We start from the raw sequence: 24640 nt of genomic DNA, 5'->3' as shown, positions 1-24640 counted from the left end.
GGAAAAACACCTTCTATCACAAAGTGGACACAAAACTGTTACCTATTTTGCCAAAAAATGAGCTTAGCAAGGGTCTTCCTAGAATTTCCCATAAACTGGCAGAGGAGACATAATACCCAGCATAACACAACCACAGGCGAGAGCAAGATGAAAAGATTGTCAAAGATTCTTACGTCCGTTAGCATGCTCTCTGCCTTCTCGTCAACCTTGCTGACCACCTCAAAGCGGTTACAGCGGAAGTAGCCGCCCGTCTCCGAGCTGTGCTTGCTCCATGCCTCCAGGCACACCCAGCAGAAATCGTGTTTGCACTGTTGGAGAATGGACATAAATGCTATCAATGACTGGAAACCTTTCACCACCCTTGACTTTGTGAACAAAACGTCTTGACAAACTTACGTATTGGTGCAGTGAAAGTGAATATCCCTTCAATTATCTCTGAAGACGCTGAATTACATCAGAAGTCATTGGTTGTGATACCTGCTGTTCCAAATTTTTTTTACTCGTAAAAGGGCTTGGAAGGGGAAGGACAGAATCCACCCTTCAACAAATTTTCCAATATCGTGGTACTGCATTTTTTTTTCATGAACCAATCCTTCATGAACTTTTAAAGTAATATCTTAAAGTAATATCATTTTGTAGTAGTGTCTTTAAAGTAATATCATTTTGACACCAGTTTTGTGAAAGCTGGACATACTGTTCACTGCATGGTTGTCCAATACATGTGCAAACAACCTGAGTACTGATATGTTGGCTGGTATCATTTTCTAACAATGCCAGTTTAACGTTATCTCCCATGGACACCAATGAAACCTCTACAGGTCGTGTCGCATCGAGTCCACATTGGGCTGATTGTCATGTAAAAGCAATATAACCTCAAATTACATTTATGAATACAAAAAATAGATAAATGTATATAGACAACAAATCAAGTTCTGGGAATTAACTTGTAGAAATCTTCCTGTGACATCTTTTTTTTTCGATGTGCAGCTGTAGAGTTGCGTGTGTGCACGGTGAATTGTACGACGCTATTTTGACCAGGCTGCATGTAGTGGTTGCTGTGTTACCATTACGCCTTCTTTGGTAGTGGCGCGGCGCAGCAGGAACCAGTGAAGCCTTGCTTCTTTGCATTGAGCAATATTGCGTGCGAGTTTTCACCAATGCAATAGCGAAACGCGAAGAGAACTTGTCAAAAATAATGGAACCTTCTTTCCAAATGTTGTAAATGTAAACAGGCAAACAAAAATACAAGCTTTTAGATCTGAAAAAATTGTTGAGAGGTGTTTTGTGAACACAGGAAAGACAGGATTTGTTTTTCATCTTTTTTTTCATATTTAAATGTGTTTTTCCAATATAGCGATACAAATTTAGGATCGGTCGCGTAACCAGAAGCAGAACTAGTTTTTTGGCCTAAAAAAATGCACTTAAATCCAGCCAGGCTGGCCAATCAGCTGTTTTGGTGGAAAAGTTCGACTGACACAAATGGGCATGTGTGGTGGGCCTAATTGATTTCATTACATGTACTCAATCCGGGCTACTAAATTTTCACAAGGGCCAGTGCACTTCCCCACTGGCCCTGTGGGCCACCAAGAGGTTGAAGTTCATTTCGGCTCCTGTAGTCCCATCCTGTAATTTTATTCACAAGCTCTTGGATTGCACTTGATACACATGCATGTTACAATGCATCACTGAAAAAAAACCCCAATATTTCAATGAATTGCTCATTTTACAAAACATCTTACACTGTACCACCCCAATATTAAATTCAGGACACGGTCTCAGTGTATAATTAGCTCACGACATCATGTTCAGGCACATTCTGGCCTCTTGTTCACAAATATTATGGCTAATGGTAATTAATGTAATACAATGTAATAAAACCTGATTAATTTGTTAAATCTAAATTTTTGGTCGAAAACGGTTTGCAAAAAAGTTTTGCATTTGGATGAGCACTGACCGTGGCTATGAAAGTGAGTGTGACAAGGAACATAATATCCCAACAGAGGAGATTATTTGCAGTGAAGACAAGACAGAAGTTATCACCATTGTTTAATCTAAGCTGCAGTCATCTGTTATCTTGAAACAGCTCCCATGAAAAATCTGTACACAATAGGACGAAATGCAGACCCCACCTGTATGTTCGATATAAGCAGTTTCTAATCAATCCTTAGGGAGTGAATGATTTCATTACGGGCACAAAGACCCATTGTCTTGACACTTTGAATATTTCCCCAGTACCTTGGTGCATTTCATGTGGTTACAGCCGTCGTTCTTCTGGATGGGCGCGGCGCACTTGGGGCACGGCTTGGCATTGGTGACAAGCCACAGGCAGTTGGCTGCTAACTCCGTCTCAGTATCTGTGCTGGCCACTGGCTCAACAAAATAAACAAACAAACAAACAACAAACAAAAATGAAGGGGTGAACTAGTAAAGAGTCCAAGTCCATTTATGGCACCTGAATGCCACCACGTTTTATGAAGTTTTGACGGGACTTCTTACGTTCTTCCGGTTTGATCTCGGCAATCTTGTCCTGCCATTTTTTCCAGTTCTCACAGCAGCAGGGCTCGTGGGCATCTCCACTACAGTCCCTGCAGAAAGTAACACAACAGGAGACTCTATAATCCATGTTTTGGGTGAAATGACTTCATACAAAAACACTCTAAAAGCCATTCCCAGGGTGACGCCATCTTGGAAGCATACAACTCTAAGTGTTCTAACAATGCAGCAACAGCAACATGTTCATGACTGACAGCGTACAATGCCCATCCAAGAGGAATCATAAACGAGAATCCCAACACTATGACTCAACTATTTTGGGGGATAACCTTTGATGATCAGGCAATATCATCATGGTACTGAAGCAGAGAATGACAAGGATTTGAAAGAGAACTTTTTACTTAAAGCTTTATGAGAAATTTAGAATGGTAAGAAATTTAGAATGCTTGTATACCCAGCAAGGAATGAGGCCGAGGGGTACCCCCCCAACATGTCCAATCCCTATACACATTCCAGACTATTGTTACTTAACACATCCCCCCAAGATGTCTGAAAGGAATTCCCCAGATTCCTGCGAGACAATGACCAACACAAAACAGGGGGGGTTCTCTCCGTCTCATACCTTGCTGCATATGAATGCTTCAGTGTGTAATAAAGTGGACCTTATTCTGTCGGACCAGTCTAATCCTCCACATTCATTGAGTAGAAGGGAGGAAGAAAGACTTCACTTGGAAAAGAGAAATTCGTTAATTTTTGGGGGGCAATGACAAAACCCTTTAGACTGAACCTTTTTTCCCAAATTGAAAAGAAACCAGCTGATTACAATCCAATAAAACAGAGATTTAGTGTTCAACCAAAAAAATGAAAAGATTCAATTTAAATTACCTCAGAGTTCTAGTGGGCTTAAGAATAGTCCTCATTGGAGTATTTCAAACCAATTTAAAAATAAACCATTCAGAGCGAGCATTAAATGAGTCTGCTCACCAGCAAAATATATGCCCCTGGCCGCAGTCCACTGCGTGGGATATAGAGGGAGGGGTGGAGGGACTGCTTGCCCCACTTGGTCTGTCACTGCCTGTGGCGTAGGGGGTGGGGGGATCCTGCTGGGGCATGTGCACAGCGCGCCCACAACCGGCCACCGGACACCACTTCAGCTTGGGGTTGCTCTCGACGAATGCCTACAAAGAAATGAGATGATGTAAAATGTTTACGATATCAAAATCAATTCACTCATTAGGTATTCGTTGTCCCTTTCCTAGGCAATAAACATGCAAGAACATTTCCGTCCCCCAAGGATGGGCTGCCAGTTCATTGCCAACGCTAGTAGCAATTTACATATCTGGAGAGACAGAGGCCAGAAGGGTAAAAATGTACATAAGGACACAAATGTCCATTAGCTGTATTTAAATCCATGACTCACTGATCATGAATCATAAACACTCACCACTAGGCCTATACATTCTATTCTAGTAAGGGTAGAAAAGTGAAACTGATATGAAGGCTTTCTTAGCCATATTTCTAGATTTGACATGGGAAATCAATTACCTCTTCAAACATATGGATCTCTAAAATTCCAAATGTGTCTGCTGTTAAATTTTTTTCAGGTTTTGTGACAGAGAAAGATTACCAAAGATTTTTCCAATTTAAGAACTTGACTCAGCACTAAAGTATTGTTATGGCAATTGGACCCACAATGGAGGTATGATAGGGGTCTAAGCATAGTAATGAGACACACATGCGCCTAAATGACCCTCAATTCAGGCTACTGTGTAACCCTGTGGGTACATGTTGGGGAATTTCAGCTTGTCATCACGCGTTGTTGATGGCAGAAGGAGGGAAATATTAATGGCATGAAATTTATCTATCTTGTGCGCATAAAAAGGACATGTAGGACCCGCACATACACAAAATACATCTAAATGGTGCTTCTGAGGGCCTTCAGTAGTACATTAGTGGAGTTCCCTTAGGAAGACTAACATTTATATCAAACTGTAGATATCGTCTTGCCATCTCACGGGATACCAGTGTTTCAATGGTTTCCACCGGCACCAGTCGATCACAGTCATAGCCTGGACATACAATGCCGTGTGCATTCCCCTCTTTGATTTTACCAGTCAGATATCTAAGATGAAATAGATCAAAGAAAAAAAAAAAACGGCATTCGGCAAATAATAACAAATGCAGTCATTCTGTAAGAGACCAACACACTGGAAGGGCTTATTACAATGCATCCTGATCCAACATATGGTAGTAGTAAGTTAGGACCTAAAACTCTAGCGCTGTCTCTGCATAAGTAATGTCCCTCTAACACAGAGATTTCTTTTGAAATGTGGACTTATCAAGGATCTAGTAAAACTATGTGTTGCCATGGTAATACACCGCCTCCTTTGTAAGCTCCCTGTTGGAGGTATATCAAATACAAACTCACTGAAGTTGGCACATGTAAAGTAATCATACATGAAATATATTGAAATGACAGAGCCTTACAATCTGTTAATGTCGGCTGCTTTCCTACAAACTACCAGCTTGGGGCCTGACATGATATTTTCTGTGAAAACCAACACTGGCTCCTGGGATCACATTTACAGAGAAATGCCAGTGTGTCATACAGCTTTATGTCATCTCTTTATCTCGCCAGCCATAAGATGACGCATGGTACAAATTGCCAAAGGCAGGTTTTGTGCCTATTATAAAAATTGTTCAAAGCACTCAGCTTGGGACAATGACTTCCAATTCATTGTTCTGCGTGCAAAACTAAACACTGCTTTGACGGTGCCAGCAGCAAATTGGATGAACGACGGGCCAGCCAGCGGGCTGATTGTCTTGTTGAACCTTACCTTTCCCAGCAGTCACGGCAAAACTGATGGGTGCATAATGTAGTGCTGCTTACATCTTCTGCTGGTACGGTAGATGTGCAAATATCACACTGCAAGAAGGGAAAAAACGTGCAAATGAAGATTTAGTGCTGAATGACAGCACTTGGGAATAACAACTGAAGGCAGTCCTACTCGTTGCAAGGACAAGGGTTTTGTGAACTTATCTCTCCGGCTCCAACACTTTGACTTCACGATGCTTAATGGACTCTTCAGAGATTCTGTTAATACCATACGGCAACCAGTCGTACACTCATGTCACATGTATTTCTTAAACTTAGGTTGTGAATGCATTTTGGAAGATCCGAGAACTCCACTGTTCAAAGATCGTTGAATGAGCATATGTGGCCTTTGTATAAAAATTGTAACGGCTTCAAATTACCTCTTCTAGATTAGTGAATAATACATGTAAGTCTCCACAACCACAAACCTTAATGTACATCAAAAGTTAATAAACTTTGCACTGGGAGCAATTGTAGCCCGATATTTCAAAACCACATCAAATTTCAAGCAGGTTTTAGTAATTTTTGACAAATCCTTTATGTTACTGTTACGATTTATAATTCAAACCGATTCAAGGTACATGCAGGTTACATCCACAGAAAGCTCTGGTAGGTACAGGTAATGAGAGCTGTGAACTTTCCATTATTCACTTGCATATTGGCATCATTATCCATATAATAAGGAATAATCCTCAACATTTTTTACACTGGTTTCGGAATCGTGGGTCACAATTGTTCCTTTTTTCACAACTATCCTGACAGATTTGTCCATTTCGCCAGGCAACCTCTTTCAATGGAGCATGACACCTGCCACAGATTCTGTCTCAGGGACTGTCTCGTTTGATGATGTGGACTTACCACGACAGGCTCTTCTTGTGGAGTGGCAGCCTTGGGCTCCAGTGAGCTCAGCTTGTGCTCGGCGGCAAAGCTGTCCAGGTTCTCTGGGGGCTTGACGCCGCATCTGACACAGCACTCCTTCGAGTTCGGGATCCACGCCTCCAGAAGAGACTCTCTAGACCACTCTGAATTAATTAGATAGAGGAACAATTGCCAAAACTTTATAATGTTGTCTAAATTGTCAGATGTTAACTTCTGGTACAGATGTCTTTAAAGACCTTTTTAATTTCATTTCATGCGTATTAACTTTTTAATGCCTTCAAAAGACGTTTTACTCCAAAATCAAGACTCAAGAGTTCAACAACTGCACACCCTTACAAATCAAACATCTTGGATGTCTAATGCTGTGACGGTCTCAACAACGATGGCGCTGTCTACCTACCAAAATTTCTGAGCAGGGCTTCAGCAGTGAAGAGAGGTACCCTGAGCATGTCTGCTGTCTCCACCACCACAAGGTCCTTGGCCTCCTGCAGTTCCTGTAGTCTCAGACCACTGTAGGCCTGAAACAAACGTTCAGCGGCATTCTCCTCCGTAACTAAAGAACTCATGCTTTCAATACAATTCCTAGCAATGCTGTATTAACACTCAACCTCAAAAGAACAGACTCCGTATCAACTGCTGTCTCTTAAACTTAATGGTGATCTAAGTGATAACGTGTACATGAAGGCAACCATTGAAATTCCTTAATGATATTAGGAAAAAACGACCACCACCAAAAAAGTGGAAGAGTCTGTTAGAACATTTGCTTCCAAGGAACCCTAACATTTAATTCCATATTTTTTGTACTGTTATGATCATGATTACAGCATGTTTTATTAGAAAAACCTAATCTTGTACATGTACATAAGTTTTCAACCTTGACTATGACACTTCTGTTTTAAGGCCATGGCTAAACAAAAAGGCCAACGGTACATAAGGTACTTGAAAAGCCATGTTGGAATTACTTGGCTGCAACTTGAAATTACACACTGCTCTATGGGAACTGGCTGCAGCCAAAAACACAGACCCGTGCCAAATTCTAAGCCAAAGCCACATCGTTCTGACACAGTCTTAGACTTAACCCCATTGATATTCAAGACAAAAGTCTAGTATCTCACCTCCTCATACTGCACTGCACCTACTTCCTCTACAGCCTCCTCCTCATTGGCCGGCTGTGGGAGAGATCAAAAATCCTGCCACACAATCTGTTTTCTCAAATGTAGCCTAAATATCTTTTTTGCACTGTTTATTGTGTCTTAAGGTTCTCTGAGGTTTTGTAGCCAATGCCTAATATCCCCTTGAAACACAATCAACATCAACAACTTTTATTTCCATACTGCCATAATTTTGATATAAAAAATTTACAAAAGATTAAGGAAGCATGTTCTTCAAAAGAACAGTAAATCAAGAACGAAAGGTTAATTATGGTGGCATACTTCAGAAGCCTAGGGCTTACAAGGAGATGCCATACATAAAACAAGACAAACAAAACAAAATCAAACAAAATAACACAAAACATCAAAAATTACAGAGACAAACAAAGCAAATGTACAGATGGAGGTTTGTTACATGTGGAAAAATTTAATCATAGACAACAACAAAATGTTACTCTAATGCAATTGAAATAAAATACGATAATTTGACAGCAAAAAGAAATGCAAACATCAATTCCAATGCAAGGGTACAAGGGTACAATGTAGATAAAAATATAGGCATGTACGTGTACTCATGGAGGAAAAGTAGAGGTCTTCGCCCGAAACTTAAAGAAGGAATGAAATGAAATGGAGGCAATTTCTTTGGAATATAATTGAGTCATTGATGCTGACAGTCTCATATTGGCAAATTGAAACTTTGTCTGACGCGTCGCACCAAATTGCACTCTACATCTGAAATGTCTCTGGGTATTTTATACTGAATTTCAGACAATCAGTTTTTAGTTGAGGATATCTTGAAAAATTATTGACTTGACTTCTAGGAACATGTTGTCAGCTTCTGAACATTAAAAACACAGAAAAGCACACTGAAATGGGTTTTGTTATTTTTTCCATTAACATCCTGCACTGAAAACTAATTTATCAATGAAATCATTCCTCATTGCAGAGTGCATGTACCAATATAGCTCAGGAGCACATGATCTCGAAGCTCTGACTTAAAATCCATATGCTTGAATCCAGCATTCTTCAAACCCATGTTAGTTTTTGATTGTGTTCTTAAAAGTATATCTGACAACGAAGCAGAATTTGAAATGATGTTGATTTGTGGAACTGTTCCTTAAAAGTACAAGAAACCTGAGATCATCCAATAACGAAAGATTGCCAGTAAAGGTGGCATGAAAACCCGTCATAAAAAATTAGACAAACAGAAAATGCATGAAAAAGACTGGAAAATAAACTAAGGTAATATGGGCCGATGGTACAATGTAGGGAAGCTATCATTCTCAACCCCCTCAATGCCTAAAAATGATTAGCAGAGAAGTACTGCACTGACCGATGAGAAGACCATTTTGGACTCCAGGAGCTGAGCAATGACTACGTGCTGATGTCTTTCGGCAGAGTCGCACGGCGTCTCCTTGTCGGCATTCTCAACAAACATTGACGCGTTATGCTCCAACAACATCTGGTCGAAAAAAGGAGGCATTACAAAGCACATCAGAATTGACCCTAACAGGGATAAACGCTCCTCCACGGAGATCAGAAAACAGTCTACAAACCAGAGGCTACTTGGAAGCAATGCCAGGTCTTGTCACAGCTGACTAGCAGCTGACACAAAACAAGACAGACAATGACAGACATAACAAGGATTGCGAGCAATCCTTGTTATGCGAGCAATCCTATAGTACTCGTACACGGTACTTGTACTTGAGTATTACTCAAGTACTGCTTTCAGAATACTCGTTTCTTACTTGTACTATTAGTACAAGTAAGAAATTTAAAATTTCCAAGTACTGGTACTCAAACAACAATTCTTGTACTCGATTAACAGTACTCAATAAAAAAATCCTTTAAATCCTGTGACAGTCAATGAATACAACGGTTCAAGACAATTGATCTTCACAGACAACAAGCATTGTTCCGGAATGTTATTTACTTGTTCTTTGGTTGGCATGATAATCACACAGAGTTTAAGGTGTTACACTTTGTTTCTGAGCCGGGGGACTTAATATAATCTGCGACCACCTAAGCATGCTGATTTCGGAATGCTATGGCAGATTTTAATAAAAACAATCAGTTGCAAAAAGGTTTGTAGATCCATTGTTCATATTCATTTAAACATTTTGACACACAAATTTGACTATTTACCCAGACTTAACGTACTCTGACTTGTACTCGTACTCGGAGGAACCAATACTCATATACTCGGAGGAACAAATACTTGTACTCAAAGGAACAAATACTCATACTCATACACAGAAGTACTCGTACTTGAAAATCAGTTCTTGTACTCGGCCGGTAAAGTACTTGGACTTTCAGATACGAGCCAATTTACTCGGCAGTACTCTGTACTCAGAAAAATACTCGACTACAACACTGATTGTGAGTTCCTTAGGTCTACAGGAGGTCTACTAAGACAAGACAAAAAACGGGGAGTAAAACCAAACAAAAAGAGCTCAGATGTCATCCTATTCAACAACCCATCTGTGTGCCCATACATGTATGACAACCTAGACACAAACACACACATACTATACAGTACACGTACAGGACACGGCAGATAATTTGTGTCATTATCTGAAATGGCAGTATTCATAGTAAGGATTACTGCAGTTTACATAAAGCAAAGAACTAAACCAAAGGCTAGCTTTCATAACAACCCCTATAAAGTCCAGGTGAAGACAGTCTGCACAAGGCAAAATGCAGAGACATGAGGGGAGACAAGAACAGCAAACACAAAGAACAGCAGGGAGCAGCACCAGATGAATAGTACATGCAGTATAAGGATAGCACACAAAGCAAAGGGCACTAAACCTGTTGATACATATACATGTGCATGAAACAGGCATCACAACACATTACATTTCAAAGCACACTGCACTGAAATGCAAGACCAATTGTAAACGATCAGCGAATACAGACTTGCCGTCGCAATGCCACCTTTTTTGCAAACAGATGCAATTCACAACACCAAGATTGATATGTGCATCAGGATATATACACATGTACACGCTGCGAACAACTTGTACATGTACATGTACATGTACCATGCATGTACAAGTACATACATACATGTACATGATGCAGTTGTGGCATTGTATTTAACATGTAAATATACATGCATGTAATATCTATTCTTTGTATTTTATTCATGAATCGTTCACATGCTGTGCATTAAAGTTTTATCTCTACTTATGCTTCCAATGCCATGGGACTGCTACAGATGCCGATTACTTTAGCTATACTGCATTTTTCAAACTGTCGTCAGACATTCTAATAATTATGCCAAATTGAGAGATTTCTGCCGTCATTTTGGAGGAGCGATGTACACATAAATACATGTAGTTAATGTGCTTCCTTAATTTATATTTTACATCACTTACATGTATACGTACATACATCATGCATATATATGACAAGTTGTAACTTTACCTCAACCAAGGAGAGGTAGCCAGATCCTGCTGCATAGTGTAAAGCGGTGTTACCGTCCTGAAAATTTAACAAATGTCAAACATTATTCAAAGTTTGGCCACAAGAGTTCTCCTTCAGAATTTGCCAAAAGAATGTCGGCATGATAGTGCATGGTTGGAAATATTCATACACCGTACAAGCAAGTGAATCCAGTCCCTTAAATAAGGAATGCTTTTGCAGTGTAAATGAAATAGGAAAAAATACCAGCTATATGTATCGCAAGAAGTACATTTTTTCATTCTTTTGAGAAGTGTGACAAGTTGCCCACACATCCATCAGTTAGACATCATGCTTAGGCTGAATTTTCCCAAAACGTCAATAAAAATTCTGCTCTGTTAAGAAAATTTATGGATCTTTTCTTAGCTGCCCTTCAGCAACAAATATTTACTGCCAAAAACAGTATACGTATACATATTCAAAAAATGATGAAATTTATAATCACGTGGGTAAAAGGATTGGTGGCATATTACATGTTCGTACATGTAGTTGATGTGTGTTTTACAGAAGTGTACTTGACATGAGGCATTGATGATAAGTGCACTGCATGGACTCTTTTAAAAATGATGAGTCAAGGTTACCTGTACATTTTAAGATAATGATTGCATTGCATACATGTAGCACCAAATTACCCAAGGATATCCGTTTTCATCAAACCACAAACTTTAACCATTTAAGCTCCCAGGGGAGATACAGCGTACTGCTGCCATATCAGGCACACACGGCTCATCAAACACAACAACCGTCCACAGATTCCCATTAATACGGTACTCTAGGGTGGAGAGAGGCAAGTACGTGTACATGTAGGGGTGAAGTGGTTTGCCCAAGGTCACAGCTCGTGAGTCACAAGATCGAATGACTGAGTCACATGCATCCCTGTACTCGTCCTCCCCTCCTCCTTCCGCTCCCTTTCCTACCCCTCCCCAACCCCGCCTCAGTTTCTGTAACACTACCAGGACTGGAAACCCAATCACGTTTCGCACAATTTCAATTAAATCTGTCATAACAGTCACTGCCCAATGGACAAAAACACCTAGATGGAAATGTGCGACACACTTAGAACCTGGAAACAACCTGTGTTCAGAGCGTCTGGTACGTGTATCTGCCTCAAGCAGAAGCACTCCATCATTGGTTGAAAAAAGCCGCATTGGTCGGGAGCTTTTATTTTGTTGGTAGCGATGCAACCGTGACAAGTGCATTTCATAGTCGTTTGTGAACCAACTAAGAGCAGTTCAGTACCAAAGGAGCCTCCATTGCTAAGCAAATAGCGCCCTCTCCTGGTCCAGCTTGAGGCCCATACGTGGCTGGAGAACAGCTTTAACATTTGAACGGTGCGTACTATACCCATTTGAAACATTCTAACCAGAACCAACAAAATAAGGGAGAAGTCACCAGAGCCATTTCTGATTAACAGACTCCACAACAGAAACTTTCCACAAGGGAAAACCAATAAGGACCATCAACATTTTCACAACCACGATTTCCACATTCATCAGCACATGTCAAACTGAGTGAGGAGTCAAAGTGAGGAGTATAGTCCGTCAGTCAATTGCAATCCAAACTCTGAAAAAGAAAAAATTGTGCCTAAGACTCATTTTGTGAGATTCAGTCATATATGCAACCCTGAATATAGACTGCCAAATCTATGCAACCTACATGTACCTCATCTTCCGCGTCAATCTGGATCTGCTCGCGTTCTCCTTCCCCCATGGTGATGCCCCGCCATGATAGCACCAACCGCAGGCATTCCAGCCGCTTCTTCTCTGGCGGCTGCGAGTAGTAGTACTGCGAGTAGCTGTAGGTGGACGGCGGCCGGATCTGCTCCTCCATGCAGATGCAATGCAGCGCCGTCTGGTTGTCACTGTTGCGCTTGTTGGGATTGCCGCTGTGCCGCTGCATGAAAATCCTGTGACGAGACAGGTAACAAGAGCTAACAGCAACCTCAAGCCTAACCTTAAAGACTACTCAAAGTCCACGGGGCACATTTGGCCAGATTTTATACACATGCTTAAGGAACAGTTGTTAGGACTCTACAATGTACATGTATGTGAGGTTGGATGCCTCTTGACAGTATTTTTAAAATTGCAACTGGTTTTTTTGAAGATTTGGAGAGGTTTCCAGCGAACTGGAGTTCAAGTGGTTATCCTACAAGCTTGTTTTAAAATTTATGATAAATGTAGACGCCAAACAAAAATGCTGTGTCTTGTTACCCAACCCATGCTAGAAAACTGTGCAATATATATATCTTTTGTTCTAAACATCAAGGAGAAATGCAACCTTTTGGGGTTAAATGCCAAGTCTAATTTTTGGTTGTGTCAGTATCATCATGTACTGGTACATGTACATATTCAAGCTGGGCATAATGGGAAGCAATATAAAAAGACAGTAGCTCGTACTCACAATATCTGCTTTCTGAATTCAGACATTCTTTAACCACTAATTAAGCAGTGAATATACGAAGTGCATGTACATGTATAACCAGGTTCAATATTTCATCTAACATTGCCACTTGCTACTTCATACATTCTAGCAGCAGAAATTCCTGCCTTGGCCCCCAGTTCTTGGAAAGCACATCTGCATACTGTGTAAACATGTGCAGTACGGTACATGTTCATGTAAATACATGTATACATGTATGTACATGTACATGTTTATGCCTGTAATACCACTATAGGCCTGACAAGAGGGTTCTAGACATAATATGGCCATCACCTCTACAGGTTTTTATAGCCAACGATGTCAGCTTCAAGATGCACCTACCTAACTAATCTGTGCATTCCATGTCGGCTTGCATAGTGCAGCGGCGTGTTGTGGCTGTAATTCTCCCCATAGGACGTGTTGGGGTCAAAGGCTTTCTGGAACTCCACGCTCCCGTGGTACAACTCCTCAGCCAGCTTCTCGTCGCCGGCGTGCAGCGCCTTGCGAAACTTGGATGACGTGCTGCCCATGGCGTGTGACCCCGTTCACCTCAACCTTCCTGAATAGCCTCTCGGGACTGGCATTCGAAGGCTCCGCTGTCACCACAGCTCAACTCCTCAACCGATGGATTTCTACGTAATCGAGCAGGCAATCAAACGTGCAGAAAACAAATTTGAACTTTTGAATTTCAGTTGTGAATCACAACCCTCACTGGGGGATTTCTTCACAGAAAGACATCAATCAGATGAGCATGTCTGGTTCTTGAAAAATGTCAACCATGGCATGAGTCACATGTCTATGAGTAACACCGCTCACGGTACACATGTACATGTATTACTCATGTTTCCTAGATCGCCAAAGATTCAGTTTACAGAATATTTTATCTCTTTCCAGAAAATATGACCTTCTTCCTTGGTGACCAAAGACTGTTATCTAATACTGCCCGCTGTGATATAACAATTGGAAGACATGGACGTACATTTACATATACACCATATGCTCTTGTACTCACCCACACGTCTGTGACATTATTAATGAGAAACTAAAGTGACAGCATGGCACAGTGTGCACGTATGGCAAAGTACCGCTATACAGTGAAGAATATCAGTGTTCACATTTACACTATGCATTAATTACAGCTGAACAAAACAACACAAAGAAACTAAAAGGTAGAGATGTTATCTCTGCTTCAATGGCAATATAATGCCAGATGTGCTGATTCCAGACTATGGTATGCATGTATGTATTTGTGCAAATTGTATTCAACTGAAAAATTATTTTTTCCAACAATCTTTTCATTTTCCTCCTCTTAAAATAGGCTTTGAGACTCAAGGAGGTTTTCCAGACAGGAAAATATTCTATATATATACATGTATCTACACGCAGACACAGCGCCGCTGGCTGCAACCCCTATACATAAATGGTTTTAGGAAGCCATACCGCATAAAACTTTTGTGTTATTTATGGTCGTCGCCCAGACAACCACCTGCTAGGAACAGTAATTATTGACCCGGTTGAGTGGAGTCACGCAAAGCCACCGTATGCTCTTCCATTTCTTGACATTTTCAATAAACAGGACTACTTGTTACAAATTAACAAACACATCTGCAAATGAGGTGGAAAAAATTACTCTTTTGCCAACAGCAGGTATCGGTACATGTATGCCTAATTTCACCATCAACACCTCTCCGTGACAATTTATCACCCAACAGATAACCACCTGCTTAACTTGGAAGAAACCATTTGGGGATTTCTTGGGAAAAAGACGGAACCACAGAAAAGGCAGTCTACTGTTACATGTCCATTATTTCCCAAACAAGTCAGGACAATTTCTTTCTTCTTTTGGTGTAACCACAGATCTACTATTCTCCAGAGTGCTAGTGCCTACCCCTACAGGTGACAAGCTCCTGGCAAACAAGGGTATTGTGCGTTCACGTTCTATTCACCGTACCCATGAGTCATCCATATGTGCCCAATATGTACCGCGCTGTATACATGTGTACCTGCTGGCCAGAAATTTCCAAGTTTTGGGTAAGATGACTAATATTAAATACCATGTACGGTTACCGGTACAGCAAGATTATCCGGTTGGGACAAAGATTACTCACGTGCCTTTATCATGCCTTAAATACATGTACCAGTATACTGCTGGTAATACCATGAAGGAATAAAAACACACCCTGGTCCCCCTCCTCAGATGTAAATTATACACACCAAGAAAATGCAAACCGGTGTAGGAAACAGACTGGAGGAAATACATACATTTGTACAGAGTTATTACACTGCCAAGCCTGAACGATAATGGACAGGTCAGTACAAGAACACATGTACAGTGTACATGAAGCTGGCATAATGTACTGTACATGTACATGTACTGTATGCAAACGTACAGGACTCTTAGCTAACACCTGTATGCATTGTACATGTTTGTACAAAACTTTGTCACAATACAGTCTGTATACAGTACACACTGCAGAATGCACGAAGATTATGTAACTGTCCAAGCAGGAGATCCTCACATGTATGAAACTGGAGAAATGCCAATACATGTATTGAGAAAACAATGCCCATGTTGTTGGTTTTCTGTCATTTTGGTTGCAATCTTGATGATCAGCCAATTATCCCATGCGCTCATCAAGCAACGATGGTTTTTCACGTGTGAAGTGAAAAACTGTGAAATTTTGTTGCGCTCATTTTCCCCAGGCATCCTTTGAGCAATTTGGGAATGTCTACCGGTAGCTCAGGCAATATTTTTGAACACCATTCACATGTGCAAATCAAACATTTCTGTAGTCGACATGGCTCACCAGGGTGGGCAATTTTTCATTTTTTTTAAAAACAAAATCTGGGTTTTTTAGTTAAATGGAATTTTTTAATTTTCATCCAAATTGGAAACAATTTGGTTCAATGATGTATTAATCTTCATGATGCATGTGTATTGTTTTTCACTCATTTATATCTTCTGCTACAAAATTAGCAAAATTTGGATTTGAATTAAGAAATTTATATCAAGTTTGTGTCCTTCCTCCACATTAATTGACTCAATTCACAAACCACCTTGAATATTGTCTAAACCCAGTGCAATGCATGCAGTATAGCATATACCGGTACATGTATGTACCCACAGAGACAACACTTCCTTCACTTCAGAGACAAGTATGGTCCATGTACCAAGGATAAAGTGCATACCCTACCTGTCTACTGAGCCCTGTTTGTCTGTCCAGGCATATCCTGCTCTTCTTCAGCCCTGTACTGGTGTCTTAAGAATTTGCCAAGTTTGGAATGTCAGTGTTTTAATTTTTATTAATTTTATGGTTATTTGCATTGTATGTTATTTAATTCAGAGATTTTATCTATTTCTCGTGGATGCCTGTAAGTGGCGGGTAACTGCTGTTGGTCATCAGAAATAAATAAAATAAATAAAAAATCTGAACTCTAAGTTTCGACAAAATTAGAATTCACAAGAGTTGTTAACAGGGTACTTCTACGTGTATTGAATAACTAATGACTGATAAACATGCCATCAACCACATGTACATGTACGTTGATTTTGTTTACATGTATGTACATGTAAGTGTAGTCTAGGTGCGAAATGCAGGTATTTCTCTTACTGTAATATGTGCAAAAAACACTCTTGTTTTGTTTGTGATCCAGCCCCTTTGTGATTAATAGAGCGATGACATATGCTTGATTAAAATCACATTATTAAGAGCACGTTGTTAGTGGTGTTAGTTTCATTGCATACTGACCAACGTTTCTAATTTCCATTTACAGGTAGGCCTAATATGTGTGTATACTTGTGGAGATAAAAGGTTGATGTACATGCACACTGATACTTTACCAATGTCAAACTCTGATCACATCAAATCTCCTGTCAAAACTCCTTCACATCAAAGTCTTTCACTGAATCCAAATAACTGATCGAAATCGAAGCAGGTGGATTGAATTGAACAAAAAAATCCTGTCTGACCCAGATTGTGTGTAATGGACGTGCGCACTCATTATCTGTTCATGAACAGATGAGTATATTCACCAAGTAAAATTAAGGAGACAAAAATTTTTGTGTGGCCAATCAGGACCAAGTTGTGTGGACATTTCTCTGTTCCCACAACGTTTTCGGTCCCCACATAATACATGAAGACAAACACATGTCCCCACAATTGTGCAAGGCACAAGTGCACATGAAGGTATAATTGCAGAGGTCACGCATGTACCGCTACCAGCTTGATATGAGCAGAGGAGAACCACAGATGACGAGATACAAACCTTATATACTTGGCTTTCACTTCACCTGGAATATTTTACACACTGTTACTGTGGAAAAACCTTTCCTTGTTTAAGATCATTTTTTTAATCAGGTAAGATGTATTTAAAAATGTAAATCGTACACATTTTGCTCAGAGACGTGCAGTTACATGTTATTGATGGCAGTACGTGCATATATGCATTTTCAACTGCAACAGATCCAACATTTACAAAAGGTTAAGGGATGCAAATTAGGGGTGACATCCAAACAAACGAGCATGGCATTTTAATTTTTCTTGTGATGAGGTTTCTGTCTTATGTAAAGTTATCAAAGACATGTAACCAGTCGTTTATGCATGTAGTGCAGCCCTACATACGTATATATATCAGTACCAGTCTAACTCCATGGGAAATGCACCCCACTCAACATTAAGTGATTCCAATAACTGTTAGCCATGAACAGTAAGCGTGAAATGGAAGAAGCATTCAAGTTGATTAAATCGACAATTTCATGGCACATGGACACGCTGCGCTAGCCAGCCAAACACATCCGTGGGTGTGGGGTCGGGGAGATAGCAAACAGCATGCAGTGCTAAAAAATGCGAAAGAGCTTAAGTGCAACCTTGGCAAAAACACTGCAACAAAAATAGAATCTCAGCCTAAAAAAAAAGACGTCCTGGAAGCCATTAGCAAGGCACAGAGTCCAAAGAGACATTGCCAAATGCATTTTTACAATCAAAGACACGTGAGGCAAGTCACAAAGTAAAGCTGTTCGCAGTAACCGTCTTCCCTCTTAATGATGCTTAAATGCCAAGATTCTGTGTACTGAGCACTTTCAATACTCTACTGCATGGGTACATGTACAGTACATGTACTTTTGCCGAGCTACCAAATTCATAGGGAAAAAGGCTCTCCACTTTTTTGCATTCAGAAATCCATTTGTGGATCCCTCCCACTCACTACAGCCCTTTTGCCACCACATTCAGAAAAATTTCAGACCCAGCGTTATTTTCAAGATATCCCATATTGATCTATGGTGATCCTACATGATGTTCAGTACGTTCTTCTAATCCTATTGCCCTATTGCCAACAATGCCATCACTGGTTCAAAATCCTTCTTCCCCTGCACACTGTACACAAGTATACCGGTACATGTACAGTTCAAACATGTACATGTAACACAGTGAATTTTTGAATAGGACTCCTCTTTTTTCCTCCATTTTGCCAAGAATGACTCAGTCTTAGTAAACTGCCAATGCCTGAACTGGATCATGAACTGCAAGGAATCCAACTACCGTTTACCCCCATGATGCATCCTGGGGTCTGGGGTTGGGGAAAGGCTCTAGGCTTACTGTACGTCTTGCAAACACTTTCTGAACAGTTACCAAATGGCACTGTAGTAATACACATACATGTAAATGACTCATTTATGATCTCATGAGTGCTACCTGGAGCATGCCTTGGACACATGTTCCCTGTCTCCCAAGTGCTACATTTCGGAACAATTCCCAACTGCCCAAGTGCTACATTTCAGAACAATTACAAAGTTTCAAAAACAAATTTGGAGTGAGCTGTGGTGACTCATGTTTTCACAACCCCACACCAACTGTTGTGTACATACACATGTATGTACATGGAAAACAGCCGAGATTTTCACAACTAGGAACAAATAACTATGAGTGTGTCAGTGCAGTACTTGTACCTGCATGTCAAACTACATGTAAGTCAATGTGTGCCCAAACTTGAGTTATTTTCAACGGAATGTGCAAAATCCCACAATGCCTTTACATCAAAAGAAAATGACAAGGCAAAAACTCTTCATCCAAAATGATACTCAGCTGTCCTTCAAATAGAAAACATAAACAACATTTACATGAACCGGTACAAAGGGTGTGATTATGGTCCTTTTATCTCTTTTGATGTGCTATTTATGGTTTGCATCTATGTACATGTATACCACAGTACATGTATAACGGTACACGTCATGCACAGTAGGCCAACACATTGCTCGATCTTTCAATCAAAAGGAATCTACTAGACAGCAAATTTCTACACGGAGAGCACTGAACAGTTCTCTTTCATCTTGGTTGGATTCTGTAGAAATTTGCTTTGCTTCGGTATGATTATTTTGGGCCAATACATGTACATGTCAGTGTAAACACTATATATGCTTTCCTAAATACCATACTATGAAGAATGATTATGATATTTACATGTAAAACTTCAAGGTAATATCTGTTAGTCATTCACAGGCAATTACAAACTCCTCTTTCCTGATTGATGGACTGTTTGCATGTTAAGACTGGGATTCATGCAGGTGGTTTTGCAGGCAAAGAAATGACAGGGGAAAGGCATTGTGAACTACATGTACATGTATGCTCATTGTGATACTCACATCTGGTTATTGTAGTATGCCTGCATGTTAACATGTACACCACACGTATTTTTGGAAAGCGTAGATAATAGTATACATTTTTTCAACAAACAAACAGGCATCCATGCCAAACAGAGTACAAGGTACATGTAGCACACGATATGTATCTTCCCAAGTCACATTTACAATGTACGTCATCATGAGCCCTTTGTCATAGAGGCGGTCATGCTCAACTGCACAGCTACAATGTTCATGTAGTAATCACTACACCAACTGCACCCGTAAACACCTGTAATAAAAAACAGGTAACTCTCATTCCATGAGGTTTTTGACAGTGTCAATTGTTACATGTACAATGTACATGTACGGGTTCCATAAAAATGAAGAGTTTTATTTCCCTGCATGTGGATTTCAAATTGACATTGTTATACATCTTGCAAGGCGAATACAGAGGTGTGTTTTATTTTTACAGAGTAAATGACCTACTCTAGAGGTCATGACAGGTGTTAAAAGTTTTGGGAGTGACAAGGATACCCGTCACAAATTGTGCCCCAACCTCACGGAAAGACCCAACTATAAGTATGCCAATATACTGCACCAACAACCAGAACATTTGCTTGTATAATAATCAGAATTATGCATGCATCCATGTGTGCATCCCACAAACTGTCCCAGTACACCGTACATAGACGGTTCATGATTTACTCTACGTAAAGTGAGATCCACTGCTGCAAACGGGAGGGATGGGACCATTCACAAACTAGGATGTACATGTACATGCCATACAGTGCTGATGAAATCTCAGCCTTATTGGCTGAACACGCTCCATAAATAATGGATATCCACACCACTTACGGTATTCTGATGATTCAAAAATTTTCCCACGACCTACAAACTGCTGTTTAGACGGAGAACAAACATAAATACATGTACTTGTGCGATGCATGCTGTATTTGTACCGGTACAAGTTCAACACGACATCAGAACAAATGGGCTACACTGAACGTAGGGATGCAACTAGGAGAAAAACATTCCGCTTTATACTTCTGATAGACCGAACATTGCTCATGTGTCATATACATGTAGCCGTACATGTATCTCCGATTTCAATATGATTTTACAAACACCCAAGGGGGTTAGGATTAGGTCCATGTGCATGGTGCGACTGCATCACAAAATAGAGGATCCATCATACTGGTACCAGTAAATGGAAGCTCCACCAGTTAGTCACATGAACCCATAGGCAATGCAAGGATTTACTGGGGCAGGGATCTACAGACCAGTGCTTTTGTTCCACAGGAAGCTTCCCTGTGGAACAAAGCAACTGCCCTGCAACATGGCTACCACGGAAAGCCTCTATTCAGGTGGTGGAGCAATTTATTCAAGATGTATTCAGATGTTCCTTGAAACAAATACTGAATGTTGAATCTATCTATGCAATGGAAAGATCTTTGGAAGCAGATGGAAGGTTCCAACCCACTTGAACTTGGCTTTACCAGGCGGAAGGAAAAATTCTGACTGGCTATAAAATCCTTCTTTTGAATAATGCATTCTACTTCAGTGTTGGCAAAGGCCAAAAAGTTGGCAGCATCAGAATTAAAATGGACTGTTAACATGTACATGTAGCCAAATTTAAGGAAAGCAAATATAAATTGACAGAGTACACTTGTGTGTGTTACAAAGTGTCATTACATGCAAGTGAATTTTAAGTCTGAAACATATCCATTATTCCATTATAGTTATACAGTGCCCCTGAGCTGCCTGAAAATGAAGATGCATGTCCATTTTGCTTTCCACTTTTATAAAAATGAACTTTCATCATCTCTTTCCTGCCGTATAATGAAGACACTGTTGATTAGGTACTGTTAGACCCTTTCATTATCCAAAACGGACCTCAATCCTTCCATGTTGATAACTATTTTTTCACAGAACTCAACATTTGGGATGTACTGTAATGTGCTGGCACAGTAGTCTGAATGTTTCTAACAATGCATAACGTTGACTCAATGACTGGCTACTACCGGTATACAAACAAACAAATACCAGAAACAGGAAGGAACTGTCAACCAAAAATCCACGCACAGTCAGTTTCTGCCAAAGATGACATCGCAACTTTGCTTGTGAAAACTGAATAGTAGCCCTAACAAACCCAAGACAATCCTCAAAAATCCTCCGGGTGGTTTTGGAAGGGTCAGCTCGTACATGTACACGTAAGTCCCACACCTCATAATTCCGACGCCTCACACATGTACATTGTAAGTCCAAAAAAAGCATTTTAAAAAATCCATAAGTCCAATGCCTCATAAGTCCGTTGCCTCATGAGTCCGACGCCTAGTAAGTCCGACGCCTCGTAAGTCCGACGCCTCATAGGTCCGATGGCTCATAAGTGCGACAAATGCATTTAACAGTTCCAACAGTTTTTTTCGGCCCACGGCATAAATCCAATGCCTCAAAAAATCTGATGCCTTGAAAGTCCGATGTTTGATTTGACACTCGTTAGGAGTGTATGAAGACGGCGCTAGGAATAAGTTCCCGGTGTCAAGTATGGTGTACTACATGTATTTATGACACGCAGCATCACTTCGTCCACAGGCGGTATCATACATCATTCTTACATGTAGTGGTATTTTGGATTAAAAAACACTGGACCATTGTACGACCTGTGCAGGGAGTCTGCTCGATTTAGTTTTCCTAACTGGATCAGTACCATGGGCACGAGTTGGGAACAAAGTTGAATCTTGCTTGCGGCCGACGCGTTGCGCGGACCTGCACACCTCAATGTATGAGAGGCAATTGCACTGATGCCTCATATTAAGTCTGACACCTCGTTGGTCTGACATTGGATTTATGAGGCATCGGACCTTTGAAGCATCAGAACTATGAGGCTGAAAAAAAATACCCATAAATCCGACACGTCATTATTCCGACGCCTCATAAGTCCGAGTATTAAACATAGGTCATGCTATTTAGTGTCAACAAGCTTTAACGAGCGTCAACAAAGCATCAACAAGTTATTCAAGCATATTTATGCAAAGATTTTTTATTTACTATTCAATTAGGCTCCTACATATCAAATTCAATGTATATATCTATCTGAAATGATATCTGAGTGTGGAAATTTGAGTGACAAAATCAGGCCTGTTTGTGCAGTCTGACTGGCTGCCATCTTGTTTTCACGTGGACAGCAGAGGAAAGAAAGCTGGCGCCCTTACATCACGAAAAACGTTGTATTCCTGCGAGAATCTGGACGCAACTTCAGTGTTTCGTTTATACAGTGGCATGTGTTAGAGTCTCTTAAATATGATAAAACCACTTTTAAATCTGTAGAGGGCATTTTCAGGTTGTTGACGCTAATTGTGTTTGTTGACGCTTGTTGACGCAAAATACATGTAGCTTGACCGATAAACACAGCTAGGGGACACAGAACTCCAACTGCTGAAAGGGCGTACATACATGTGATATCTTGACATTTACAAATGGCTGGGTAATCAGCTAAAAGCATGAAAACTATCACATATCTATCACCCAATCTACATGTGAAGTGGAAAACAATGATAAAAAATATTTTGACATTAACATGATTAACATACAAGAATGTGATTAAGTAAAAATGGTAAATTAAACCTTTTGTAAATGCATGCCACGTTACAAGTACATGTACATACATGTACGTGTACAGTGGGGCCTACATTATGTATGTGTCAGGCACATTTGCCAATTGTCATAATCAACCGACTGCTCAGTGTAACTGGTGACAGTACTTGGAAAGAGTTCCATACATACGCCACTTGACACCGGTGCACAAACCCTACGAGACTGGTCTGAAAAACTGTGTTTTCTAAGTGAACGACTTGGTTTTTTCCATTCTAAATTGAACTTTTCTGGATATGTTTTTGCCTTCTGATGGCTTTAATTGGCATCCGTCATGTCCGTATATGAAACACTTCCCAAGTACTTTTTATAGGCCTAGACTGGCCTACTAAACTATGAAATGTCCAACTTCAGCCTGACATGCCTGAGTTTAGGAACAATCTTCCACAACCGAGAAATAGAAAGGAAAGACAATTGGCTAAAAGCAGAATTATTAACAAATGGTATTATATAAGATTGCGTTGATATACTCTCATGGACGTGGAAATAAAATAGATTTTATTGTTGTGTACCCGGCATCATATGCTGCAAAGCGCATAGACCGTCTAGGCCTACGGTATTTCTACATATTATTTGTAGCTCTATGCTAAAACCAACCAAGCAACGATCATACGTACCACTTCCACGACAGAAAATTCGACTATTTCACGTCCATTTCCAACCTAGCTCACTACAACAAAGGAAAGGACTCCTACTGCGTCGTTCAGCATGTTCAGCTCCGCCGAATCAGCTGACAATAATGTTTTCTGTGCACGGTCTTATTGTTCCCTTCCGCTGTTGACCTTTGTTACAAGTCCAAATTATAAACATCGCCAGCAATTACAACTTAACTACACGTCCCTTGCTCGTCCGAGGGCGCTGGTCAAGACTAACTCTTTTGCGTTTTCATGGGATAGATTCGTGCCGACCTCAGTGCTAGTACTTCTGCTTGAGATGTTACCACTTCAATTGGTAAATAGCTTTAAAATGCATCGCGTTTCCGTCGCTAGATTTTGATAAATAAATTAGTGGCTGTGAGAATAGTGCGGTGGGCACGATGAATGATGGTAACCTGAGCAAACTGTACAAATAATGAAAAGAACATGTCGG

At 40.4% G+C, this 24640-nt stretch overlaps 1 protein-coding gene across 1 annotated transcript in view; it reads right to left on the bottom strand.

Annotated features, from left to right (window-relative positions):
* ankib1 (ankyrin repeat and IBR domain containing 1) overlaps positions 1–24386 on the bottom strand; it is a 56970-nt gene extending 32584 nt beyond the window's left edge. Inside the window, exons 1-14 of the mRNA XM_022246625.2 lie at positions 24169–24386; positions 13624–13913; positions 12526–12769; positions 10828–10884; positions 8732–8860; positions 7363–7416; positions 6648–6765; positions 6227–6390; positions 5331–5419; positions 4471–4615; positions 3478–3671; positions 2497–2585; positions 2236–2366; positions 174–308 (exon numbers count right to left, since the gene is read on the bottom strand). Of these exons, the coding sequence (XP_022102317.2) occupies positions 174–308; positions 2236–2366; positions 2497–2585; positions 3478–3671; positions 4471–4615; positions 5331–5419; positions 6227–6390; positions 6648–6765; positions 7363–7416; positions 8732–8860; positions 10828–10884; positions 12526–12769; positions 13624–13811 (1737 nt within the window). The 5' untranslated portion in view covers positions 13812–13913; positions 24169–24386. The remainder of the gene's footprint in view (positions 1–173; positions 309–2235; positions 2367–2496; positions 2586–3477; positions 3672–4470; positions 4616–5330; positions 5420–6226; positions 6391–6647; positions 6766–7362; positions 7417–8731; positions 8861–10827; positions 10885–12525; positions 12770–13623; positions 13914–24168) is intronic.
* Positions 24387–24640: the final 254 nt, after the last annotated feature.

The sequence above is a fragment of the Acanthaster planci genome, linkage group LG03 (assembly GCF_054643075.1).
Source record: "Acanthaster planci isolate LZ-2023a linkage group LG03, COTS_SCS, whole genome shotgun sequence".
Lineage (NCBI taxonomy): Eukaryota > Metazoa > Echinodermata > Asteroidea > Valvatida > Acanthasteridae > Acanthaster > Acanthaster planci.
Note: the sequence above shows the minus strand (reverse complement) of the source record. Positions and strands in the feature narration are given on the sequence as shown.